Genomic DNA, 26,448 nt, shown 5'->3' with positions numbered 1-26,448 from the left:
GTGAAGACAGAGGCAAAAAAAGCATTGAGTACATTAGCTTTTTCCACATCCTCTGTCACTAGGTTGCCTCCCTCATTCAGTAAGGGGCCCACACTTTCCTTGACTTTCTTCTTGTTGCCAACATCCCTGAAGAAACCCTTCTTGTTACTCTTAACATCTCTTGGTAGCTGCAACTACAGATGTGATTTGGCCTTCCTGATTTCACTCCTGCATGCCCAAGCAATATTTTTATACTCATCCCTGGTCATTTGTCCAATCTTCCACTTCTTGTAAGCTTCTTTTTTGTGTTTAAGATCAGCAAGAATTTCACTGTTAAGCCAAGCTGGTCGCCTGCCATATTTACTATTCTTTCTACACATCGGGATGGTTTGTCCCTGTAACCTCAATAAGGATTCTTTAAAATACAGACAGCTCTCCTGGACTCCTTTCCCTCTCATGTTATTCTCCCAGGGGATCTTGCCCATCAGTTCCCTGAGGGAGTCAAAGTCTGCTTTTCTGAAGTCCAGGGTCCGTATGCTAGCTCGATTGGAATGAGCACTGGTCTGTTTCCTTAAGCTGGGATTTATACTTCCAGCTCAAAGTGTAGACATAACTAGGGTTACCAGATAGCATATATGTGAAAAAACAGGACAGGGGGTGGGTGGTAATAAGCGCCTAAATAAGAAAAAGTCTCAAAAAACAGGACTGTCCCTTTAAAAATGGAACATCTGGTCACCCTAGAAATAACCTAAGGGCTGCATGTGTTATAAATAGCAGTGTAGACGGGAGGGGGGGAGGAGGGGGGTAGAATGGGTGGCAGCTTGGGCTACCCAGAGCTAACACGCACCCAGGGAGTCTGGGCAAGTTTGTACTCAGGCAGCTAGCTCGAGCTGCCGCCCATGCTACCCTCAGCTACATTGCTATTTTTAGTGAGCTATCTTGAGCAGAGCTAGTGGGTGTCTGTGTACTCAACCTGGGAAGCACGCTGCCAGCTGCAGTGTAGACATACCCTTAGAGTCACTGAAAGTTTGATTTTCCTTATAGGGTCAAATTCGGACGTTGGTGTAAGTAACATCAACTCCACAGAAGCCAACGGAGTTACATCTGCTTATACTAGAGCCATGTAACATCCATCATGTATGATCTCCGTGATCTATGCCTGTGGCCCCGACCCCATCGCCACACTATTCAAAATAATAGCTATGGGGCCTGTCTGGTGCCCTAGTGTTAGCAACGGCATGGAGGAGACCCGGACTCTCTTCCTGTCCCAGGTACTAGTCCCAGCTCTTCAAGCTGGCTGGGGCGGAGAATGTGATGGAGGGAGTGCACTAAGTTCCCATTGATGAGAGAGAACCTCTTGTTCTGTTACAAAGAGGACTGTGATCAGTTGTTCTCCATGTCCATTGAAGGTAGGACAAGAAGTAATGGGCTCAATCTACAAAGGAGATTTAGATTAGATATTAGAAAAAATTTCTAATTATAAGGGTGGGTAAGTTCTGGAATAGGTTACTAAGGGAGGTTGGGGAATCCCTGTCATTGGTGGCTTTTAAGGAGAGGTTAGACCAGAGGTGGGCAAACTACGGCCTGTGGGCTGGACAGTCCTGCCTGGCCCCTGAGCTCCCAGCTGGGGAGGCTAGCTCCTGGCCCCTCCCCCGCTGTCCCCCCACCCCTGTAGTTATGCTGCCGTGCGGATAGCGTGGCTTGCACCCCCCCACCTCCCAGGCTTTCCAATAAGTCTGTCCTGCCGCTCTGAGTGGCATGGTAAGGGGGCAGGGGGAGAGGGGGATTGGATAAGGGGCAGGAGGTCCCGGGGGGGCAGTCAGGGAACAGGGGGCAGTTGGATGGGGCAGAGGTTGGTGGGAGGGCGGGGACGGTCAGGAGACAGGGAGCGGGGGTTGGATAGGGGGCGGGGTCCTGGGGGTTGGAGGGTTCCAGGGGAGATGGGCAGGGAGCAGGGGGGGTTGGATAGGGGGTGGGGTCCTGCGGGGGCAGTTAGGGACGGGGGTCCCAGGAGGGGGTGGTCAGGGGACAAGGAGTGGGGGGGTGGTTGGATGGGTCGGGGGTCCTGGGGGCCCTGTCAGGGGGCGAGGGGGTGGATAGGGGTTGGGGCAGTCAGGGGATAGGAAGCAAAGGGGGTTGGATAGGGGGTGGGGTCCCAGGGGGGGCGGTTAGGGGCGGGGGTTCCCAGGAGGGGGCGGTCAGAGGACAAGGAGCAGGGGGGATTGGATGGGTCGGGGATTCTGAGGGGGGCAGTCAGGGGGCGGGAAGTGGGAGGGAGTGGATAGGGGGCGGGGGCCAGGCTGTTTGTGGAGGCACAGCCTTCCCTACCTGGCCCTCCGTACAGTTTTGCAACCTTGATGTGGCCCTCGGGCCAAAAAGTTTGCCCACCCCGGGTTAGACACACATGTGTCAGGAATGATCTAGGTTTACTTGGTCCTGCCTCAAAGCAGGGGCCTGGACTTGATTGTCCCTTTCAACCCTACATTTCTATTATTTCTAAAATTCTATGTCAACCTGACAGCCTGATCCAATGCCCACTGAAGTCAGTGGAAGGACTTCCATTCACTTTAGTTAGTGTTGGACCAGGTCGTGAATGATCAAGGACTAGCACTGGCCAGCTCCAAAAGGAGTCCTGCCATGACTTTCTTGACCAAACAGCTGGTGGCTGATGTGATGTCAGACCTTGATAATGAGGGTATACGTATACAATGTGGGGAACATTTGCTGGGATGGCTCTAAGGGACTATGAAAGGAGAAGCAGAGGACGTGTGAAGCTCTGGCTCCATTTCACTTGTGTAAAATTAATTCTGTTCACTTTCACCCAGTCGGGTTTAAACTCCCTTAAAGTAAATGCGTCTGCTAGGGCATCTGACCGTTGGATCGGCGCTCCTGAATAGGTACAGCCTTTAACCAAATGGAAAACCTTCTCCATTCCTCTCTTTGCTTTGTCCCCTCATTGCAGAGAAGGGTACAATGCCTGGCGAGATGCAGTTCAGCCAACTGAGATCCTCAACAAGTTATGCAAGGACAACAAACTGCCTGAGCCCCACAAGCGACCTGGGGCAATACAAATAGGAACCAAAGTATTCACTGGGAAGACAAGCTTTAATGGAGAAGAGAATGGTAATTATGCCATTTATTGTTATTTAGTCCCATTACAGTAGCCCCTAGAGGTCCCACCTTTGATTGGGGTCCTGTTGTGCTAGGCACTGGACAAGCAGATAGCAAGAGACAGTCTCTGCCCTGAGGAGCTCACTATCTAAATAGACAAGGCAGACAAAGAGTGGGAAGGGAAATAGGAGCACAAAGGTTAAGGGACTTGTATAAGGTCACACAGCTGGCCAATAGTCAATTCATGAACAGGACTCAGGCCTCCTAATTCCCAGTCCAGTGCCTTATCCACTAGACCAGGCTGCCTCTCTTCATTGTTACACTTCTTGTTTATTATTAACTATTACCACTATCATCATTAGTTCTGCGAGGGCATTGGTATAAAACCTACTCCCTGCAGACCTGTTGAGCTTGGGGATCCATGAGTCTAGAGGTCTTTGCAGGGAGTTGCTGCTTCCACCAGGGGAAGAGTCAAGTTCCAAGAGGAGTAGAGGGGCAAAGCTACCAGGGGGTTGGGTTTGTAGATGTGGGTGGTGAGGGGTGGGACAGAGTCACCAGTGGCTAGGTTGCGTATTTGAGGGAAGGAGACGGTAAGGGGCAGATGACATGCATTAGGATGGATGCTTTGACTGGGTAGCCCAAGAGAGGGAAGCAGCACAAGGACTGTGCTTTCCCTCTTCGTCAGTGTCTAGTCTATTTTCAGAGTTTGATCTTTGTCTTAGCTCATATATCTTGCTCCCGTTTCTCCTGTGGACAAGCAGACCAGGGAAGATAGGGCTCAGCATGCTTCAGTATAAGGACAGGGCCAAACTATGGCTGTTCTCGAAAGGATACATTAGGTAAAAGAGTGCTAGACAAACAAATGACTCCAGAGGGGCCTAGGCAGAGCAGGACTAGACCTGACCCTCCGCTTACCAACAGGTGTATACTAGGAGAAGTGGCTGCAATAGTTGCTTCCCAGTATTCTTGCCCCAGTGCCAGTGGAGCCATTATGCTTTTCAGAGGCACAGTGTCACCGGGGGACTGCAGGTTGGCCCTCCCTTTCCCCTGCTTCGCACAACACTGCCCAGAACAAGGCATAATTTTATCCATGGATACCTTTGGCATCTTTCTGCTCCCTACACGCAGCATGTGAATTTGGCACTCAAGGGGTCTTCCTTGTTGCCATCACAAGGCAAAAATAAAATTAATGTACAGTCCCTAGCACCTATGACTGGCACTTCCTGGCAGCTCGAGGAAATGCCAAATCCCCTGTTCTCTGATTGGCTACAATTTTTTAAAGAAAAAGACTTAATTATTTAGAAGAAGAAGAAGAAAGAAAGCCAGTAAGTCTTTACCATCCTACTGTTAGAGACAGCACTAAAATAGGCCTGTTTAATTTTGTAATGATTCACGGTATTTTGTAATTAGGTTCCTTCTCAGCACTAAACTTTCAGTTACTCCTGTGGGTGCTCTAACTTAAAGGAATAAATGTGTTTGATTACATCTCTGTTCTTCCTTGGGATGCATTAAATGCTGCTCTAAACTCGAGCAGATTTTTAACATGTGTCTTTCACAACTGACAGACCATATTAATCAGAGGCTTAATATGCTAATTCTGCTCTGGTTGTTCTTTTTTTAATTACTCTTTCCTATAGAAGAGCCAGTTGAATCCTATGAACAACTTGCCCTAAAGGTTTTACATTCCTGGGATGAAATCCCAGGGATTGGATGTAAGCTGGTTCCAGAACACATTGAGACCCGGCCTCTCTATCACAAGGATAAACCAGGCATGGAACAGGTAGATAAGCCTACGGTGAAAGCACGAAACACGGAAGAGGTTTTCCATTTCTCCTACCACCGTTGTTTCTGTTACTATCTCAGAGCTAACAGAGAAATCTCACAAGTGCTCCTGTTTCCGTTATAGTTTGCACAAAATCATAAGTACATAGTTCAAAATTGTCAAATATGCATATGTACAGTGAAGCACCTAAATTCATATTTAGGCACCTAAGCAAGAGTGATGCTATTTAATTACAAATTTTCATACTTTCAAATTTTGGGGTATCTTGTCAATTTAATGTTAACTCTGCATTTCATTGCATTTTAATGACTGTTGCTTTCCCTCTCCCACTATCTGCAAAGTTCTTGTAGGGGTGCTCTCAGCTTTAACTTTGCCACACAATTTTTTTTTCAGGGAATCTAATCAAGTGTCCCTTTGCTCATATCTGAAAATAACTACTTAGGAATTTGGCTGCAGTAAAGCATTTAAGCACATGTTTAAGTTACACTGACTTCATGAAGACACATTGAAGCTAATGCAATTTCAGCATATGCTAAAATGAATATATATAATATTGATTAATCACAGTTAATTCACGCAATTAACTCAAAAAATTAATCACAATTAAAAAAAGTAATCTCGATGAATTGCCATTTTAATTGCACTGTTAAACAATAGAATACCAACTGAAATTTATTAAATATTTTGGATGTTTTTGTACATGTTCATATATATTGTATTCTGTGTTGTAATTGAACTCAAAGTGTATATTATTTTTAGTACAAATATTTGCACTGTAAAAATCATAAACAAAAGAAATAATATTTTTCAGTTCACCTCATACAAGTACCATCATGCAATCTCTTTGTCGTGAAAGTGCAACTTACAAATGTAGATTTTTTTTGTTACATAACTTCACTCAAACAAAACAATGTAAAACTTCAGTGCCTACAAGTCCACTCAGTCCTACTTCTTGTCCAGCCAATCTCTAAAACAAACAAGTTTGTTTACATTTACAGGAGATAAATGCTGCCCTCTTCTTATTTACAATGTCACCAGAAAGTGAGAACAGGCATTCACATGGCACTTTTGTAGCTGGCATTGCAAGGTATTTACGTGCCAGATATACTCAACATTCGTATGCCCTTCATGCTTCGGCTACCATTCCAGAGGACATGCTTCCATCTAATGATGCTTGTTAAAAAAATAATGTGTTAATTAAATTTGTGACTGAACTCCTTGGGGGAGAATTGTATATCTATTTTACCCATATTCTGCCATATACACCTCTACCCCGATATAATGTGGTCCTCAGGAGACAAAACATCTCACCGCATTATAGGTGAGATTGCATTATATCGAACTTGCTTTGGCCCCCCCGTTCCTTGTTCCCTGACCACCCCCTCCAGAGACCCCCATCCCTAATCATCCCCAGGACCCCATCCCCTACCCAGTCCTCCTGCTCCCTGTCCCTTGACTGCTCCGACCCCTATCTATACCCCCTGCCTTCTAACAGGCACTCACTGGCAGCGGCAGGAAGCGGAGCAACACGGCCCCAGCCCACTCCACTCCGCCACCTCCACCACCGCTCCGTTTCCCGCTGCCGGTGAGTGCGGGGAGGTTGGGGAAAGGACGCCCTCCACACTCACTGGTGGCGGGAAACAGAGCGACGTGGCCCAGCCAACTCTGCTTTTCTTGCCCCGGCCCCAGCTGTGTCACGGGGGGGGGGGTGGTTGGGGAAAGGTCCCGCACTCACCTGCGGCGGGAAGCAGAGCGCCGCAGCTGGGAGCTGGCGGAATGGAGTGGAGTGGGCTGGGGCTGGGCTGCTCCGCTTCCACCACTGCCAGTGAGTGCGGGGGGGATCCCTTCCCCCAAGCCCCCTCCCCTGAGCAACACGGCTGCGGCCGGGGAGAGGGAAGCTGAGTGGGCTGCTCCCATCCCCCCACTAATCCCCTGGGCCACTCTGGGACTGCAGGCCCCCCGAAAGTGCCCCCCACAGCTCCTGCCTCCCAGACCCTGGGTGGGGGAGGGAGCACCTGATCACGCCCGAGACCCTCTGCCCCTTATCCAACCCCTCAGCCCCAGCCCGGCACCCTTAATACACTTCTCAGAGCAGCATGTCAGAGCTTTACCACGTTGTATGTGAACCTGCATTATATCGGGTCGCGTTATATTGGGGTAGAGGTGTATTTCATGTTATAGCAGTCTCGGATGATGACCCAGCACATTTTGTTCATTTTAAGAACACTTTCACTGCAGATTTGACAAAACTCCAAGAAGGTGAGATTTCTAAAGATAGCTACATCGCTCAACCCAAGGTTTAAGAATCTGAAGTGCTTTCCAAAATCTGAGAGGGATGAGATGTGGAGCATGCTTTCAGAATTCTTAAAAGAGCAACACTCCGACGCGGAAACTACAGAACCCGAACCACGAAAAAAAAAATCAACCTTCTGCTGGTGGCATCTGACTCAGATAATGAAAATGAACATGCATCAGTCTGCACTGCTTTGGCTTGTTATCAAGCAGAACCCAGCATCAGCATGGACGCATGTCCTCTGGAATGGTGGTTGAAGCATGAAGGAACACACAAATATCTTGCGACACCGGCTACAACAGTGCCATGAGAGTGCCTGTTCTCACTTTCAGGTGACATTTTAAACAGGAAGCGAGTAGCATTATCTCCTGCGAATGTAAACAAACTTGTTTGTCTGAGCGATTGACTGAACAAGAAGTAGGACTGAGTGGACTTGCAGGCTCTAAAATTTACATTGTTTTATTTTTGAATGAAGTTTTTTTGTACATAATTCTACATTTGTAAGTTCAACTTTCACAATAAAGGGATTGCACTACAATACTTGTATTAGGTGAATTGAAAAATACTATTTCTTTTGGTTTTTTACAGTGCAAATACATGTAATCAAAAATAAATATGAATTGAACATTGAACACTTTGTATTCTGTGATGTAACTGAAAGCAATATATTTGAAAATGTAGAAAACATCCAAAATATTTAAGTAAATGGTATTCTATTATTGTTTAACAGTGCAATTAATCACAATTAATTTTTTTAATCGCTTGAAAGCCCTAATATAATATATATGCATGTATTTCATTAGGAAAATATAGTTAACTATTCAATATATGTTCTGATTCCTCTCCAGACCATCTATGGAGAGGAATCAGAATTGCTCAAGAGGTGTGTCTGGATAAGTATTATTGTTATAGTGTGAACAGCTAACCGTGATTCTTCTTTGGACTTCAACTTTAAGGGCTTAAGAGTCTGCCCTCATTATTGCGCAGTTCTGATAATGTGTATCACAATGACAGTGATGAAAATTCTAGATAGTCACTGATTTGTTACAAGATGTTCTTATTTGTGATGGCCAAACTGAAAACAACTCAGAATCTGAGTTAGGTTCAATTAAGGATCCAAATAATTATCCAACCCTCTTGAGTCTCCAAAATTGGGCTGGAAGTCTCATAAGAATAGGCTTTCTTGAAAGATTTCAGTTGCTACCACCTCTGGCCTAAGTTGAAAATACCACGAGAAACACCTCTCTTCTTCAAGTGCTTGTTCACGTTGATTCCAATCAGGTGTGCGCACGCCGCGTGCATGGTCGTCGGAAACATTTTCCCTGATCAGCTCCCATTGGGTCAGCTGTGGAGCCCCCTGGAGTGGTGCCTTCATGGTGCTCAATATATGACCCTGCCGATCTGACCCCCTTTCAGTTCCTTCTTACTGTTGTGATGGCCATTGGAACTGCATTTGCTTGCCTAGCAAGGGCTTCCCTTAGCTTTCTTCTTTAGTCTGTAGTTTCAGTCTAGGTTTCAGTTAGTAGTTAGTTTTAGTTTGTGTACATACTGTATATAGTGTTCGGGTTAGTGTGCAGGGTACTCCCTTATACCTTACCTTCCCTCGGCTCCTGGGCATGCCTCAGGGCCAAGGGTTTAAACCTTGCGGGACCTGTGGGAAGCCCATGCCAACGGGCTACCCCCATGATGCGTGTCTGGGGGAAGAGCACCAAACACACAGGTGCAAAATCTGCAGGTCTTTCCACCCTCGGATGAAGAAAGAGCAGGATTTCTGGCTGAAACAACTTCTGACGGGGTCCACTCTCCATCTGCAGCCCGCCACGGAGTGCCCCAGCCTCGGTGTGCAACATGGCGCCGAGCAAAGACTCTGACTCAAGAGACCCTCGGCACCAGCGCTTCCTGGCACTGCAAGTGATGCATTCAACCAGGCACCGTTCGCACTCACCAGTGCCACACAAGTGACACAATAAGATGGACTGGGGTCATTCCTCGGTGCCGAAGGCAGTGCCAGTCACAACAGCAGTGTGTCCCATGAAGGAGCACCCAGTGCCCAAGGACCAGCAGTCGGTGCCGTTGACTTTGGTTCCCCGGAGGGGACCATTGAGTCCAGTGACTCCCTGGACAGACAGCGCCAATTGGAGGAATTGGAGTCTCCCTCCACCCCAGGCACTTTTGAAGCCATGAGGGACCTAATAGCAATGATGGCCCTGCAACCTCTGGCTATCAGGGACAAGCCTCCGGTGCTGCTGCATCCGGCGCCATGTAGAGGCAAGCTGGCCATGATGCAGCGGTCACCCTCTCCGACATGGCAACATTCACTTCGGCACCACTTGGGTTCACCATCGCTGAGTCACCGTTCCCCAGCTCGGGATCCTGTTTGTGGTTTTCCGGCGTAGTCTCCAGCATGGGCTAAGTGGCACTGGTCTCCAGCACCATCGTAGCAACATCAGTCTCTGGCATCTTCAAGGACTCAACCAGTTTTTGGTTGAGCTGAAGTTCCTCATGGTCTCCCTGAGCACGATCATCCCCTGCTTGGAACCGGGAGACTGGTACGCCGCCCTCGACATGAAGGACATATATTTTCACATATCCATTCGGCCGGTGCACAGATGATTTCTGCGGTTTGTGGTCAACCACAAACATTATCAGTACACGGTCCTCCCATTCGGCCTGTCGATGACCCCCCGAGTCTTCACCAAGTGCATGTCGGTGATCGCAGCCTTTCTTCGCAGGAGGCAGGTTCAGGTGTATCCCTACCTCGACGATTGGCTCTCCAGGGAACAGGCGGAGTCTCAAGTCGAACTAGTCAGAGCTACTTTCGAGAGGCTGGGACTCCTCAACGTGAACAAGTCGACCTTGTCACTGACCCAAAGAATAGAATTCATTGGGGTGGTGCTTGACTCAGGGCAAGCAAGGGCAGTCCTGCCAGAGGCATCATTCCAAGTGATGACAGACGTGATCCAAAGCCTCAGCTGATACCCCAAGGTGATGACCTCAAGGGGATGCCTGAGTCTCCTCAGCCACACGGCAGCCTGCACTTACGTGGTCAGATATGCCAGACAGAGGCTTAGACCACTCCAGGCATGGCTTGCTTCAACCTGTCGTCCAGCATGAGACAGTCTGGACTCAGTGGTGTCGGTGCCAGAACATGTTCTCAAGTCCCTCTGTTGGTGGCTCGACCCTTGGACTGTCTGCGAAGGCCTTCGCGTCAACAGCCCACGGCCTTCTCTGTTCCTAGTAATGGATGTGTCAGCTCTGGGTTGGGGCACTCACGAGGGAGATCTCCGAACGCAGGGCCTATGGTCGCAGGACGACCTCTCACTCCGTATCAATATCAAGGAACTCAGAGCAGTGCAGCTAGCCGGCCACACCTTCCTGTCCTGACTACAAGGCCAGTGTGTGGCAGTGATGACTGACAACACAAATGCCATGTTTTCCCTGTGCCAGGAAGCCGTCCAGCTATGGGAGTTCTGCATAGCCCACTCCATTCACCTGGAGGTGTCATATCTCCTGGGAGTGCAGAACGAATTAGCAGACCACCTCAGCAGGCTGTTCCACAACCATGAGTGGACCATCCATCCAGATGTCATACATTCCATCTTCCAAGGGGGGGTGGGGTTTCCCCAGGTTGATCTGTTTGCCACCTGGAGCAACAGAAAGTGCCCAACGTTCTACTTCTTCAAGCAGCACAGCCTGGGTTCAATCTCAGATGTGTTCCTGCTACCCTGGGGAGAACGCCTCATGTATGTCTTTCCACTGATTCCACTTGTGCACAAGGTGCTGCTCAAGATCCACAGAGACAAGGCAAAAGTAATCCTGCTGGCCCCAGGTGGCACCGCCAACATTGGTACACCACGCTTCCGCAGCTGTCAGGGGACACCCCGATCATGTGACCACTTTTCCCCGATCTGATCACACAGGACCATGGTCGCCTTCACCACCCAGACCTCCAGTCCCTCCATCTCATGGCTTGGAAGCTTCATGGTTAAATCCAATGGAGCTCCGGTGCTTGGAACCTGTAAGAAAGGTTCTGCTTGGCAGCAGAAAACCATCCACCAGGGTCACTTATCTAGCTAAGTGGAAAAGGTTCACTTGCTGGTGTGCCCAACATCACACGTCTCCACTCCAGCTGCTTATACCACTCGTCCTGGATTACCTTCTGCACCTGAAACAACAGGGCCTGGCAGGGTCATCCATCAGGGTACACCTCGCTGCTATCTCTGCCTTCCACCCAGGAGAGTTGGGGCATTCCGTGTTCACCAACCCCATGGTAGGGCGTTTCCTCAAGGGCCTGGAAAGATTATATCCACAGGCTTAACAACCTGTGCCTGCATGGGACCTTAATCTGGTCCTCTCAAGACTAATGGGGCCCCCTTTCAAACTGCTGGCTACCTGCTCCCTTCTCTATTTGTTGTGGAAGGTGGCATTCCTGGTCGCCATTACATCAGCTAGGGGGTGTCTGAGTTAAAAGCACTAACCTCCAACCCATCCTACACGGTCTTCCACAAGGACAAGGATCAACTCAGGCCTCACCCAGTCATCCTTCCCAAGGTGGTGTCCCAATTTCATACTAGCCAAATGCACCAGTCTTTACCAGTCTTCTGTCCCAAGCTTCATACTGGCGCATGGGAACAGAGGCTTCACTCACTGGATGTCCGGCGTGCACTAGCATTCTACATCGAGCACACTAAGCCTTTCAGGAAATAGAACCAACTATTCGTGGTGGTGGCAGACCAGATGAAAGGGCTCCCAAACTCTTCCTAATGCAGTTCTTCCTGGATTATGGACTGCATCCTCACATGCTACGAGCTGGCTAAGGCCCCAGCCCCGGATATTACAGCACACTCTACAAGGGCACAAGCCTCATCAGCTGCTTTCCTGGCCCGGACCCCATTCAAGAGATCTACAGAGCTGCAACCTGGTCATCGGTGCATACATTTGCCACTCACTCTGTTATCACCTGGCATGACAGAGATGATTCAGCATTTGGCAGAGTGGTGTTCCAATCAGAGATTCCTTAACTCCTACCCCACCTCTGGGGGAGAGCTTGGGAGTCACCTGATTGGAATCGATGTGAACAAACATTCGAAGAAGAAAAAATGGTTACTCACCTTCTCATAACTGTTGTTCTTCAAGATGTATTGTTCATGTCCATTCCAATACCCACCCTCCTTCCCCTCTGTTGGAGTAGCTGGCAAGAAGGAACTGAAGGCGGGTTGGGTCAGCAGGGTCATATATTGAGTGCCATGAAGGCGCCACTCCAGGGGGCTCCACAGTTGACCCAAAGGGAGCTGCTAAGGGAAAAACTTTCCGATGACCGTGCATGTGGTGCACACGCACCAGATTGGAATGGACGTGAACAACACATCTCGAAGAACAATAGTTACAAAAAGGTGAGTAACCGTTTTTTGTGGTGTTTCACCATGTCCTGTGCTGGTAGGAACTCAAGAGTGGTAAGCAAGTGAAAATGTTAAACTTCTGAACATATCAGAATCCTACAGCAGGATCAAGTTTGAGTTTGGCTATAGAAATAGAAACGTGGTTCTGGTTTAGCTCTCCGATAAACATCTGGCCCCGTATAAACACATGTAATAAAATAAGTAGAAATAGAAGTGAAGCGGTATCAGCATGGAGGTTTCCCCATTGTCAATATGAGTTACGGCACAATCACAAGACTGGGGTTTGGAGCAACCCAATTCTATGGAGGTTACAGCACACAGTGCAGGATGGGAGGCAGACAGCAGTGATGCACCAGGCCCCCCACACAGATGAATAACTTTAGTGTAGGGAGGGGAAGTCCAAAGAACCAAGCACAAAATCGTGAAATATAGGCATTGCTCTGGGACTACTGGCTGAAATGTTGATTCTTGGTGTGATCACATACACTAATATAGATTCTGTATATGAAAAACTTAGCACTAATTTTTAGTGCTATTTAAAATTCTCACTAAAGAAGGGTGACAATATTGCTTGTTTCTTTTCTTAAAGGGTCGTGTGCAGATGTGGGTGGACATGTTTCCCAAAGACATGCCTCCGCCAGGACCACCTGTTGATATTTCACCAAGGAAACCCAAAGGGTAATTCAGAGCGCATTCCTGTTGTGCTGTCAATGTACTGGCATCATCCCGCAAATCTTGAATCTTTCGAAAGGGCTTTTCTACATGACCCTACAGTGTGGAAGATCGGGGTGTGAATTTCACCACGCACTGAAGTGGTGTGCTGTAACTGCCCCATGTACATCCTGCCGAACTAGTATCAGGTAAAAGGTATCGAGTTCATGTTAGTTCATAGTCTCATTTCAGACAGGACTGCAGTAACATGAAGTAGGTATCTTTTGGTTCGTGCTAGCAGACACTGTATGGGGCAGGTACAGCACAGCACTTCGGCGCATGCTGCAGTTCACTCCTCTGTAGTCCGCACTGCAAGGCCGTATAAAAAAGACCCAATGTCTGGTAAGAAATATTATTTAATATTTATTTTAATATTATAAAATATTATTTAAACTGAGAAACAATGCCATAGAGTCATAGATTTTAAAGCCAGAAAGGACCATTATGATCATTTAGTCTGAGCTCCTGCATAATACATGTAACCCACACACCTCTTGGGTGTTCTGTCTAGTGGCACCAAGACCACTTAGAAATTAATGACTCTACTACAGCCTTAACTAAGGGCCATGTGGCTTTTAGCTCATGCAGTAGCAGCTCATACACTAAGTTCCAGAGATCCCAGGTTCAATCCCACCCACTGACGACTGGGGCCTGTTGGTGTTACAAGTGGGGGCTCGTCTGGGATTTCAACTGGGAAGTCTTTGAAGCTCAGGGCGCACTTCCTCACCTAGGGGAAGTATGTAACCCACATATCTCCAGAGTTTGGTGCTCTGTCCCCTCTAGTGGCACCGAGACCACTTAGAGATTAATGAGTCTGCTACAGCCTTAGCTAAGGGCTATGTGGCTTTTAACTCATACCATAGAGACTCATACACTAAGCTCCAGAGGTCCCAGGTTTGATCCCGCCCACCAACGACTGGGGTCTGTCGGTGTTACACACAGGACTTAGAACCTTACCGGTAGTTTCTGCATCAATCCATAACTTCTGTTTGAGCTATAGCATATCTTTTATAAAAGCATCCAATCTTGATTTAAAGACTTCACGTGATTCATTCAACAGTGGTAAAAAGATGAAAGTACAAGAGGCAGCTTTAGTGAGTCTTAAAGTTATTATCCCTCCACTGAACTCTAACTCCAAAGTTCTAATTTAGTCTCTATGTCACTTTAGCTCTCTCAAATACATAACGTACTTGACCGTTGGTCAAGATCTTCTATCTCGTATTATTGTACCTGAGGGATTTTCACTACTTTGGGCAAGAATGAGGACAAGAAGCACAAAAGGAGGCCGTAGAGAGAGATTTGTTTGGAATAGTAAGCGTCTCTGTAATTTCAAGCAGATGTATATCCTACTCTGACATTGCATTAGATGAGTCAACCTCGCTGCTAGTGTTTGATAGATAATAAATGACAAATGACTAGGAGAATTCATGGCTCATCCCAAATAAACGTTAATGAGATATTATAATAAGGGCTTTGTTAGGTCATCTTTATGTCTGGAACAGTTTCACAGAAGCAGTGTCTTCATTATTTATGTTCAAACAAAAGACGATGCAATAACAAAATAACGCTTTGCTCCTGTCTATGCCGAATTAAGTAAGGTCCATAATTTGACCAAAAAGGAGGCTGTCTAACAAGTGCTTTTTTTACACAAGGATTTTATATGAGGCTATTTATCAGCTGTGAATTTTTCAAACCAGAAAGATTTGCACCTAATAATATTGGCAAGAACAAAATGTTGCTGCCATGCTGCAGTCTGTGGAAACATAGACAAATGTTGTTGAAATGTTAATCATCAGAGGGGTTTAGATTTCTGCAAGAAACCTTGACTTTGGACGATGCTGTTTGTCAGTTAGTCTGAAGAAAGGTGCACAGAAATAGTGCAAGACAAACAGGTAGATATATATGTTCTAAGGCTCCCAACACGTACTGCATACAAGAGCACAGAGGAGTTCATTCCCTTTCCTGGGTGGTGCTATAAAATGTCTTTCCTGGAGATTACATTTATCCGTGCTTCTTAAAGGTGTTTCTGAATAGCATTTTTCCTCCTTTTTCATGTACTAGATTACACAAAATATCATATATTGTCAACAACAAAATCTCTGAAAAGGAGACCTCGCCCCCCCACCCCCCACCCCCCCGTCTGCCAAATGGGTTTTGCCCTCATTGGCAAGTTCCTCAGTATTTTGTGGATGCTCAGATGATGTTGCTCAGTCCAGTAGCCCTGTTTCATTGCAGTATTTTTGTGATCAGAATTAAAAAAAGAACACAGGCAACCAGCGAGGAATTTTCCACTGTTCTGAGGCTGCCAGTGACACCTACTGTCCCTCTGCAGTCTCATGAGCTAAGAGAACAGCCCCTAATTCTATTATATCACAGGAGACTCCAATAGACACAAGGAGTCTGATGCTGATCCCATTCTTCAAACCAGTTTTACATCAACATAACACTCTTTATGTTATGGAAATTGCTAATGATTCATACCAGGGTCTGATTAGACCCAGGCCATATGTGTACTCAGGAAGGATGAAATGAAATCAACTAGAAGGCCTTTTGCTACTGTGAATTGAAATATGCAAAATGTTGGTTTCTTTCTTTTTCAGTTATGAATTGAGAGTAATCATCTGGAATACAGAAGATGTAATTTTAGAGGATGAGAATATCTTCACAGGACAAAAATCAAGTGACATCTATGTAAAAGGGTGTGTTCATCTGGATATCACCTTTTGCGTCTCTTCATTTATTCCTTGAGAGGACAATTAACATCTGGTTCAAGCCATCCATTAAAGACCAGAGTCACAGAACTTATGGCTTGTATTAACAAGGCTGTGTCTCCTTGTGAGACATTTCTGGGATCTTGATAATTTGTTGTGAGTGTGTGCCAAAAATAGCCAGCCATTCTGGAAACTAGTTAGTCCTCTCATCTTTAAATATAGCCTCATTCGACCTAATTCACGACTCACACAGAATAAAATTAGGAGTAGTGCCATTCACTTGGTGTGAGTACAGAATCGAGTCCTAAACTTCATGGGTTAAATGCAAATGCCTACGGTATTTTAAACTTGAAGGGCTTATAGCATACGTGTTGGAACTAGGGGTGCTGCTGCACCCCTGGGCTTGAAGTGGTTCCATCAGATACAGGGTTTACAGTTTGCTTCAGTGGCTCTCAGCACCCCCACTATACAAATTGTTCCAGCACCCCTGGCTTATAGGGATACAGAGTGCTGTTACATAATGAGTTGAGAAGAATTATAGCCACCTTAGTGAAGTTAGTAATAAAAGAAAATGAGAAGTATCTTCAGAGATTCCTGTGAGAAATCAATTCTAACCAGCTGTTTTTTGACTGGAGTATGTGTGTGAGTGAATGGCAGGGAAGAGTGTGCGTGAAGAATTTTTCATTAGCATTTTATAGCTTATCTTTCCTGTTGCTATTACACTGGTGCAAAATTACTCACGATAGTGAAGTCCAAAGCAGACTGTGAGGAGTTACAAAGGGATCTCACAAAACTGAGTGATCGGGCAACAAAATGGCAGATGAGATTCAGTGTTGATAATGCAAAGTAGTGCACGTTGGAAAACATAATTCCAATTCTACAGACAAAATGATGGGGTCTAAATTAGCTGTTGCCACTCAAGAAAGAGATCTTGGAGTCATTATGGCTAGTTCTCAGAAAACATCCCTCAATGTGCAGCAGCAGTCAAAAAAGCTAACAGAATGTTAGGAACCATTAGTAAAGGGATAGATAATAAGACAATAAATATCATAATGCCACTATATAAACCCGTGGTACGCCCATACCTTGAATACTGCGTGCAGTTCTAGTTGCTCCATCTAAAAAAAGATACATTAGATATGGAAAAGGTACAGAGAAGGGCAACAGAAATGATTAGGGGTATGGAACAGCATCCGTATGAGGAGAGATTAAAAAGACTGGAACTTTTCAGCTTAGAAAAGGGATGACAGAGTGGGGATATGATAGAGGTTTATAAAATCATGAATGGTGTGGAGAAAGTGAATAGGGAAGTGTTATGTACTCCTTTACATAACACAAGAACCAGAGGTCACCCAATGAAATTAATAGGCAGCAGGTTTAAAACAAACAAAAGGAAGTACTTCTTCACACAACGCACAGTCAACCTGTAGAACTCATTGCCAGGAGATATTGTGAATGCCAAAGCTATAACTTGGTTCAAAAATAACTAGATACGATCATGGAGGATAGGTCTATCAATGGCTATTAGTCAAGATGGTCAAGGATGCAACCCCATGCTCTGGGTGTCCCTAGCCTCTGACTTCCGGAAGCTGGGGCCGGATGATGGGGGATTGATCACTCAAAAATTGCCCTGTTCTGTTCATTCTCTCTGAAGCAGTTGGCATTGCTACTGTTGGAAGACAGGATACCAGGCTAAAGGGACCATTGGTCTGACCCAGTATGATCGTTCTTATGTCCTTAATGCTACCTTTGAAACAGTTCATATTTTTGAATCACCTTTTTATAAAATTGCCGCACATGAGTACTGGTTAACTTTTTTAGATGTGGTGCAAACTTTTAAATTTTGATTAGAAATTATAGCCAATCATCTGCAGAACTAAAAACCAAGTAGAAACATTCATAAATGAATGGGTATCTCCAAAAGATATGTATTTTTAGAGAAGCATAATATGGATTTTTTGTAATTTCCTTTGCACATGATACATTGTTTGTGGTGCATCAGAAAACAAGAACAAACCAGAAGAAAATTTGGAGAAACAAGTCAGCTATGCTTACACCTGACATCCTTCACTCTAGAGCACTTGCAGATACAAATAATTTTGGTTCTAACATCAAGTACCTAAATCAGCATCTGAGACTGTCAGAAAGTCTACCAGCTAAGGCACAAAATCTACTCATATACCTTTTATCATGGTGACTGATAATGAAAACACTCATGATAGTTTCCTTGCCCATAAAAATATTTTTAATGATTAGTCATTGGTAAATGGGCAATTAGAATTTTGCAAGTCTGACCTGAATAAAATTCACATTATCCCACTAAACTTTTGATCATGATTTTCAGTCACTGAAAGCCTGAGCCACATTTGAATGGTGTTTTAGATATTAGCCACCACCTAAGCCTTCCAGTTGCTATACTAACATTGATTATGAAAGAAAGGATTGATAAATAAAAATTCTTGTAATTGAATTTGAATACCTACCATACAGCTTCCCTATTAACCTTACTTTATTCACCTGTGTGCATGCTATAGGTGGTTAAAGGGACTGGAAGATGACAAGCAGGAGACAGATGTGCATTACAACTCCTTGACTGGAGAAGGGAACTTCAACTGGCGCTTTGTGTTTCCATTCCGCTACCTCCCAGCTGAGAAACAAATGGTGGTCAGTAAGAAAGAAAACATATTTTCCTTGGAAAAGACAGAACGCAAAATGCCAGCAGTCCTAGTGCTCCAAGTTTGGGACTTTGAAAGACTTTCTTCTGATGATTTCTTGGGTAAGCAAACAGTGAAGCCAACTGAACTTCAGCTAAAATCGTCATAGACCTTTATTTTGTAAAACAGTGTTGAAGGAGGTATCTAAGGCCCAATTATCAATTGCCTTCTATGAATCCACTTAACAGCTAAAATGCCTAACACATATATGGTTTTGGCTACACAAATGGATGGGTTGGAGTGGCATATTCTTGGAGGCTGATTAAAAGTTGTCCCATTCAACCACCATGTTTAAATGAAGGTCACATTTTTCTATAATGTCAGGCATTACTTAATATGGACCAAAGTCTAGAAATTGTCAATGAAAAGAATAGATTTAGGCCAATCAGTATCTCTCTGACAATGCAGGATTTTCATCTTATTTGCCAGGAGTATGTTCTCAAGTGCTTTGTACAGTCGAGAATAAAATTGCTCTGGTGGCTGCGTTTCCACTACACCCATTCAACGATTATTCCAGACTAACACAGGTCACTGTTAGGAAATATTTCCTGATATTCATCCCAAAGTATCTTTTACTCAAGTTCATTCCATTACTCGTTAAACCACCCAAAACAATTCCTCTTCTTAGTTTTTACATGCATCAAATATCGTATTCCTCTCTCTTATGTCCTATAAATATCATTTAGACAAATACTCCTCCCTCTTACTTATCTATATATCTCTGTCTCATCTACATATTTATATTGCTCTAGTTACTGTAGTAGGTAGGTATCGAATACAGGAGCTTCAAACTTCAGCATGGTGCTAGTATAGTGCCAATCTATTAAAAAGGGGAATAAGGAAAACCCGGGAAATTACAGGCCAGTCAGCTTAACTTCAGTACCCAGAAAGATAATGACCAGTTTCAGAGTAGCAGCCATGTTAGTCTGTATCCGCAAAAAGAAAAGGAGTACTTGTGGCACCTTAGAGACTAACAAATTTACGAAAGCTTATGCTCAAATAAATTTGTTAATCTCTAAGGTGCCACAAGTACTCCTTTTCTTTTTGCAGAAAGATAATGGAGCAAATAAGCAAACAGTTTTCAAATGCCTAGATGATAATAAGGTGATAAGTAAAAGTTAAAATGGATTTGTCAAGAGCAAATCATGTCAAATCAACCTAATAGCTTTCTTTGACAGGGTAGCAAGCTTTGTGAATGGAGGAAAGTGGTAGATGTGGTATATCTTGACTTTAGTAAGGCTTTTGATACTGTCTGGCATGACCTTCTCATAAACAAACTAGGGAAATATAGTGAAGATGAAGCTACTATAAGGTGGGTGCACAACTAGTTGAAAACTGTTCCCAGAGAGTAGTTATCAGTGGTTCACAAGCAAGCTGGAAGGGCATATTGAGTGGGGTCCTGCTGGGATCAGTTCTGGGTCCAGTTCTGTTCAATGTCTTCATAAATGATGTAGATAATGGCATAGAGAGTAAATTTATAAAGTTTACAGACGATACCAAGCTGGGAGGGGTTGCAAGTGCTTTGCAGGATAGGAATAAAATTCAAAATGATCCGGACAAACTGCGGATGGTCTGAAGTAAATAAGATAAAATTCAATAAGGACAAATGCAAAGTACTTCATTTAGGAAGCAACAATCAATTCACACATATAGAATGGGAAATGACTGCCTAGGAAAGAGTACTACCAAAAGGGATCTTGTGGACCACAAGCTAAATATAAGTCAACAGTGTAACACTGTTGCAAAAAAAAGCAAACATCATTCAGGGTTGTATTAGCAGGAGTGTTGTAAGCAAGACATGAGAAATAATTCTTCCATGCTACTCTACACTGATAAGGTCTCAGCTGGAGAAATGTGTCCAGTTCTGGGTGCCATATTTCAGGAAAGATGCGGACAAATATGATAAAGTCCAGAGGAGAGCAACAAAAATGATTATTGGTCTAGAAAATACGACCTATGAGGGAAGATTGAAAAAAAATTGATTAGTGTAGTCTGGAGAAGAGAAGATGGGGGGAGGAGGATATGATAACAGGTTTGAAGTAAATAAAACACCTGTGAGGAATGTTCTAGATAATACTTAGTCATACCATGAATGTAGGGGAATGGACTAGATGACCTCTTGAGGTCCCCTCCTGTCCCATAATTCTATGAAGCTGTGAAAAGGCTGTTACAAGGAGGAGGGTGACAATTGCAGTAAGGGAGGTTTAGGCTGAACTTTAGGAAAAACTTCCTAACTGTCAGGGTGGAAGCAGTGGAATAAATTGCCTAGGGAGGTTGTGAAATCTCCATCTTTGAAGGTTTTAAAGAACAGGTTAGACACACACCTGTCAGGACTCGCAAAAAGAAAAGGAGTACTTGTGGCACCTTAGAGACTAACCAATTTATTTGAGCATGAGCTTTTATGTATTATTATGTATTAGCTATTATGTAGTCCTGCCTTGAGTGCACGGAACTGAACTAGGTGATCTGTTGAGATGCCTTCCAGTCCTATGCTTCCATGATACTATGGTTCTGCTCCAGCCTTAGGAGATTAGGTTGTGGATTCATGGGGTTTTGGTTTGGTGGATGTGTGTGAGAGAGATGATGCTTAGGAAGGGCTTATGCAAGCTGGTCTGCGTTGCACTGTGCACTAAACGTAGCGAGACCTTCTTCTTCTTGTATTATTGTTTGGATTTTTTGAGTGCCTAAATTTGGCACCTCAAAAAAATAAAAACCTGAGTGAAATCCTAGCCCCATTGAAATCAATGGCAAAACTCTCATTCACTTCACTAGGGATGGGATTTCACCTCCAGTCCCTGCCCTGAAGAGCTTTCAATTTAAATGTGACATGATACAACATGAAAGAGACTGAACTGGGCAGAAGAAAAGGAGTGATGGAGAAAGTAAAGGGTGTTTTGGAAGCTTTCTAGCTCCATGAGTCAATGGGAAGTGGTTCATCCCCATCAGTCCTGCATCCAGCTGGGAAGATGGGAGGACCATACACATTTAGTCCCTTTAATCACCTCTCGTAAATTATTTTCTTCACTCCCTTATCCATTTTTATTTCTCTTCCATGAATTCCTTTTGATGGGTCAACATCTTTCTGGTATTGAGATGCCCTGAATTGCATGAGTATTGCACACCATCTGCATTAGACTGCTTGGCTTTCCACCTCAAACTAATGCACTAGGACAGCTTTCTCTAGCCATGCTGGCCACGGTTTTCAAAAACCTGATTTCAGGTGCCTCCATTTCTCAATGTCCAACTTGTGACACTTTAAAGTGGCCCAATTTTCAGACCGTGCTGAGAACCTTACTTCAGAGAATCAGGGCCTTTTAAAGTGTCTCAAGTCAGGCACCCAAAAAACTGATGCACCCTAGATGACTAATCACTTCGGAAAAACTTGACCAGTCTTGCTGGATCCTGACAGGGTGTGTTATCCTGCTCTCTCTGTGAACTCTCTTAGGAACTCATGTTTGCTGTCTTCCTGTTCACTGATCCATTTATACTGATTTTATAACACACCCAGATAGAAACAACAATGAAATCTAGACAAATCAATAACAAATGTTCTACATCACCTTTCTTTGCCTGTCTTAATAAGGGAGTTAAAAATCCTCATTTATTATGGCAGATTGATCTGTCCAACTTCTGATGATGTTTTTCAAAAGCTTTGGTGGACCCTTCAGAGTTCACACGGTTGCTTTGCCAATATCTTTGAGAACTACTGCTCAGATCCTTGGAAGAGGTATTGGGGTATTTGCTGAGTAACAGTTTGGATAGCAAACTAACTAGGTGTATTTAAATAAGAGCCATGTGTTTAGTAGCAAAGTGAACTGTTAGGCACTCAGATACCACAGACATGGAGGCCATACATCCAGATTATATTTAGCTACATATATGATCTCAGAATAGTTTACTGCTGTGTCCAAGCTAGGCTATGCATGAATTAATTGGTTGTTCTTTGATTGTGTTTACATCTGAAATGTCTAAGAGATGGTATATTTTTCCCTAGGCTCCCTTGAAATGAAACTGAATGAATTTCCTCGAGCAGCAAAATCTGCCAAGAGTTGTGACATCAGCATGGTAATAGCAACAAGTAAAGAAAACAAGATATCCATATTTCAGCAAAAGCGTGTCAGAGGATGGTGGCCTTTCATCAAAGCTGGGGATCTCACTGTAAGCAGATCACTAATGATTAAAATGAGCAATCTGAGATGACCAGAAGTGCCTCTCTCATGTACAGATTCTCTGATGATAGGCACCTTACAAAGAGACAGAAAAGTACTAATCTCACATAGATCAGCTGAGCAGTAATATTGTGTATTGTAACTTCCATGTAGGACAACCTAACTTTACATGACTGCACTTGTGGCTGTTATTAAAAAGAGCATTAATAATTCAAGTGATATAACTTTATGAGATGGTCCAATAGACATGATTTTTATCAGTATTAACATTTAGGGGGTGAGCCGTATCAAATTACATTGTTATAGACTCTTCATAATAACTAAGAAAGGTAAATCAAGAATTGCTTCTCTATGCTTGTGGTTGTCAATTCTTGAATTTTACTAGCAGACTATTAATGAATATAGTTCTTTATTATTCAGTCAACTAATCTAAAACTAGGCATATCTATTTTTGTGACTGTCTCACGGGTGCTAATTGGTTAATGGATGGTTATTGGTTAATAACTCTGGATTAAATATTTGAACAGATATTAATCAAAATTTACTCTCTGATGTAGGGCAAAGTGGAAGCTGAATTCCATTTAGTCACTGCAGAGGAAGCTGAGAAGAGTCCTGTAGGGAAAGCTCGGAAGGAACCTGAGCCTTTGGAGAAACCCAAGTGAGTGGGAGCATATTCACTAAGTGAGATGAGGAGGCTGATATAGTGGTTAGAGCAAGGAATTTAGCAGGAATGCTTCTTATGTCTGCTTCTGTCTCTGGTACTGTCTTTTTATGTAACTCCAGCAGACTCCGTTAGCCTCTTTGTGACTCAGTTTGCCCAGATATAAAAATGTGGAGTAATGATATTTACCTAGAGTATCTGACAGGAATATCGTTAGGCTTAAATAATTAATATTTGCTAAGTGCTTTACAATTGTTATGTTAATCAATATCTGCTATGCCTGTCATTGCTAACCTATATGTCTAGGGGCTTGCTTCTCAATATTAGATGTGAGGGATTCTTTGCCCATACGTGAAGGAATCCACAAATCTGATTTGTGTGTATATGTCTAGTACTTATATGCATAAATTAGACACATGCCAATAACTGCGCACATGGGAATGGTGCAATTTTATCACATCTATCTATATTCACTTATTGAATTTCACAGTCAAAGAATGAGGCTACCTATTTTTCAACATAAGACTGCGTAAGGTTTTTTTAAAGTCCTTTCACAAAGCAAAAGGTCCAGAATGAACTTTTTATCTAACCAAATTCCACCACTCTCAAAAAATTGCCAGGTGAGGTTTTTGAATCAGAAAAACATTCATGTCGTCAGTTTAGGTTTATGCAGTTAATTCAGGGATGAGCTATGGAAAGACAAGGAATTTGAAATGAGATTCCCTACTACAAAAGATTTTTAAAATCTTATTCCAAGTGGTAATTTTAACCGGTGAAGAATTTCATTCTCTACATCAAAAAGATGTTCAGTTGAGCTTCCAGATTTTCTGATCTTCTACAAGATGGCATTTGTGGGTGACAATGAGATTATTTACAAGACTTCAACAGTTTTATGAAAAAATATGCAGACAATATTCATGATGATATAGCATTTTAATTTTATTTCCCTTATTGTAACATCTTCGCAACCTTGGGGTATACTTGGTATAGGATCAATAAGCAATATCTCAAAAGAACATATTCTGTTACCTTGAATTATTCCAAATAGTATTTTGTACTCTGAATAGTCCCATTATACACAACTGACAGACACTGGCTCAGTTCATTCCTGAGGTAAGGCCTTTAAAGTCAGAGAGGCACAATGTCTTCCAGAGCTCCCTGGCATGCAACAGGGAGATGGCTATTACACTGTCTCTTGGTTGCGTGTGACTTGCACTTTTCTCTGCAGCCAGTCAGCTTTGCTGGGCTGTGTGAAGAGGATCAGGGCCATGGTCCTACCTCTTTTGATGAATGTGCTCTAGTCTTGGGGCAGGAAAAAGCATCCCAGCACTCAGAAGAATTTTGGGATTGCAGCTCTGGTTGCCCCCTCCATAGTGGAAAGGTTCCTCGTACCTTTCCCACCCCTGTGCACACATGCAAAAAACAACCACAATCTGGCCACTGGGGTTTGGTGGCCGGAGATTCCCAAATAATGTTTGGTCAAGACCCAGATTTTAAAACTGCATGTGAGTGGATTCCATTCTAAGGCTTCCCAGCACTCTGCTGGGACTAACTCACACATGCCATACGTGTTTGAAAAATCTAGCAATGTGACTATAACCAGGAAAGCAGATTATTTGTAGTGGCTACTCGCTAGGACTCTCATCCTAATGCAATTGACACTGGAGTCTTTCCACTGGGCTTTGGATCAGGCCCAAGAAGCACAGGACCTCTAAACTTCACATTTAAAACTTGATGTAGGTTAATATGTAAATTAGGACCCCCAGATTTGTCTTAATTTGCATAGCTATGAAATTTAAAATATAGAGTTCACTCTTCACAGTAGCACGTGGGTGTGTGTTATGAGATGTGGTGGTTAAGAACAGAAGAATGGCCGTACTGGGTCAGACCAATGATCCATCAACCCCAGTATCCTGTCTTCCGACAGAGACCAGTGCCAGATGCTTTAGAGGGAATAAACAGAACAGGGCAAACAACGAGTGATCCATTCCCTGTCATCCAATCCCAGCTTCTGGCAGTCAGAGGTCTAGGGACACCCACAGCATGGGATAGTCTCTCTGACCATCTTGCCTAATAGTCATTGACAGACCTTTCCTCCATAAACTTATCTAATTCCTTTTTGAACCTCACTATTGTTTTGGCCTTCACACCATCCCCTGGCAACAAGTTCCACAGGTTGACTATACTGTGAAGAAATACTTCCTTATGTTAGTTTTAAACCTTCTGCCTGTTAATTTCATTGGATGACTCCTGGTTCTTGTGTTATGTCAAGAAATAAATAATGCATCCCCTATTCACTTTCTCTATTCATGATGGATTGCTGAGTGATCCAAAGGTGCTTAGCACTTTCAAAAATGCTCTGAGTATTCAGAACTTTTAGTGGATTCCAAGGTGTTAAAAGGTCCTTTTGTAAGTGATATTTTTTACACAACATGAGTTTTATAATGTAATATCTTTTGGAAATGTCTGGATCTGCGCTTACCAATTTTTTCTCTCTTTTCTTCCCTTCAGCCGCCCAGACACTTCCTTCTCCTGGTTTGTAAATCCTTTCAAGTGTTTGTATCACCTCATCTGGAGAAATTACAAGAAGTACATCATCATTGCGCTGATTCTGATTATTCTGATGATCTTCTTGGTGCTTTTCATTTACACTTTGCCTGGTGCAATCAGTCGTAAGATCGTTGTAGGAACTTAGACAATTACATCTCTCCTTGTAACTAATCATACACAAGTACTGCAGTTAAAAATAAAAACGTGACTTCACAATTAATGAACCTGAAACACATTCTGCCAGTTATAAAGATAAAGACATAACCATTCATTTCAGGAAAATGAAACTGACTCAAAATATTTTAACACTCTACTCCTTTGGCTGCTTATTCAGAAGCAACCACAATGTGCATTATCATTAAAGAAC

General features: G+C 43.9%; 1 protein-coding gene across 1 annotated transcript in view; it reads left to right on the top strand.

Annotated features, from left to right (window-relative positions):
* FER1L6 (fer-1 like family member 6) overlaps nucleotides 1-26,226 on the top strand; it is a 101,850-nt gene extending 75,624 nt beyond the window's left edge. Inside the window, 8 exon segments of the mRNA XM_077808407.1 lie at nucleotides 2,942-3,102; nucleotides 4,731-4,870; nucleotides 13,155-13,243; nucleotides 15,877-15,975; nucleotides 18,522-18,763; nucleotides 22,696-22,859; nucleotides 23,428-23,528; nucleotides 26,043-26,226. Of these exon segments, the coding sequence (XP_077664533.1) occupies nucleotides 2,942-3,102; nucleotides 4,731-4,870; nucleotides 13,155-13,243; nucleotides 15,877-15,975; nucleotides 18,522-18,763; nucleotides 22,696-22,859; nucleotides 23,428-23,528; nucleotides 26,043-26,226 (1,180 nt within the window).
* Nucleotides 26,227-26,448: the final 222 nt, after the last annotated feature.

The sequence above is a fragment of the Eretmochelys imbricata genome, chromosome 2 (assembly GCF_965152235.1).
Source record: "Eretmochelys imbricata isolate rEreImb1 chromosome 2, rEreImb1.hap1, whole genome shotgun sequence".
Lineage (NCBI taxonomy): Eukaryota > Metazoa > Chordata > Testudines > Cheloniidae > Eretmochelys > Eretmochelys imbricata.
The sequence above is the reverse complement of the archived record's forward strand: the minus strand, read 5'-3'. Positions and strand labels throughout refer to the sequence as shown.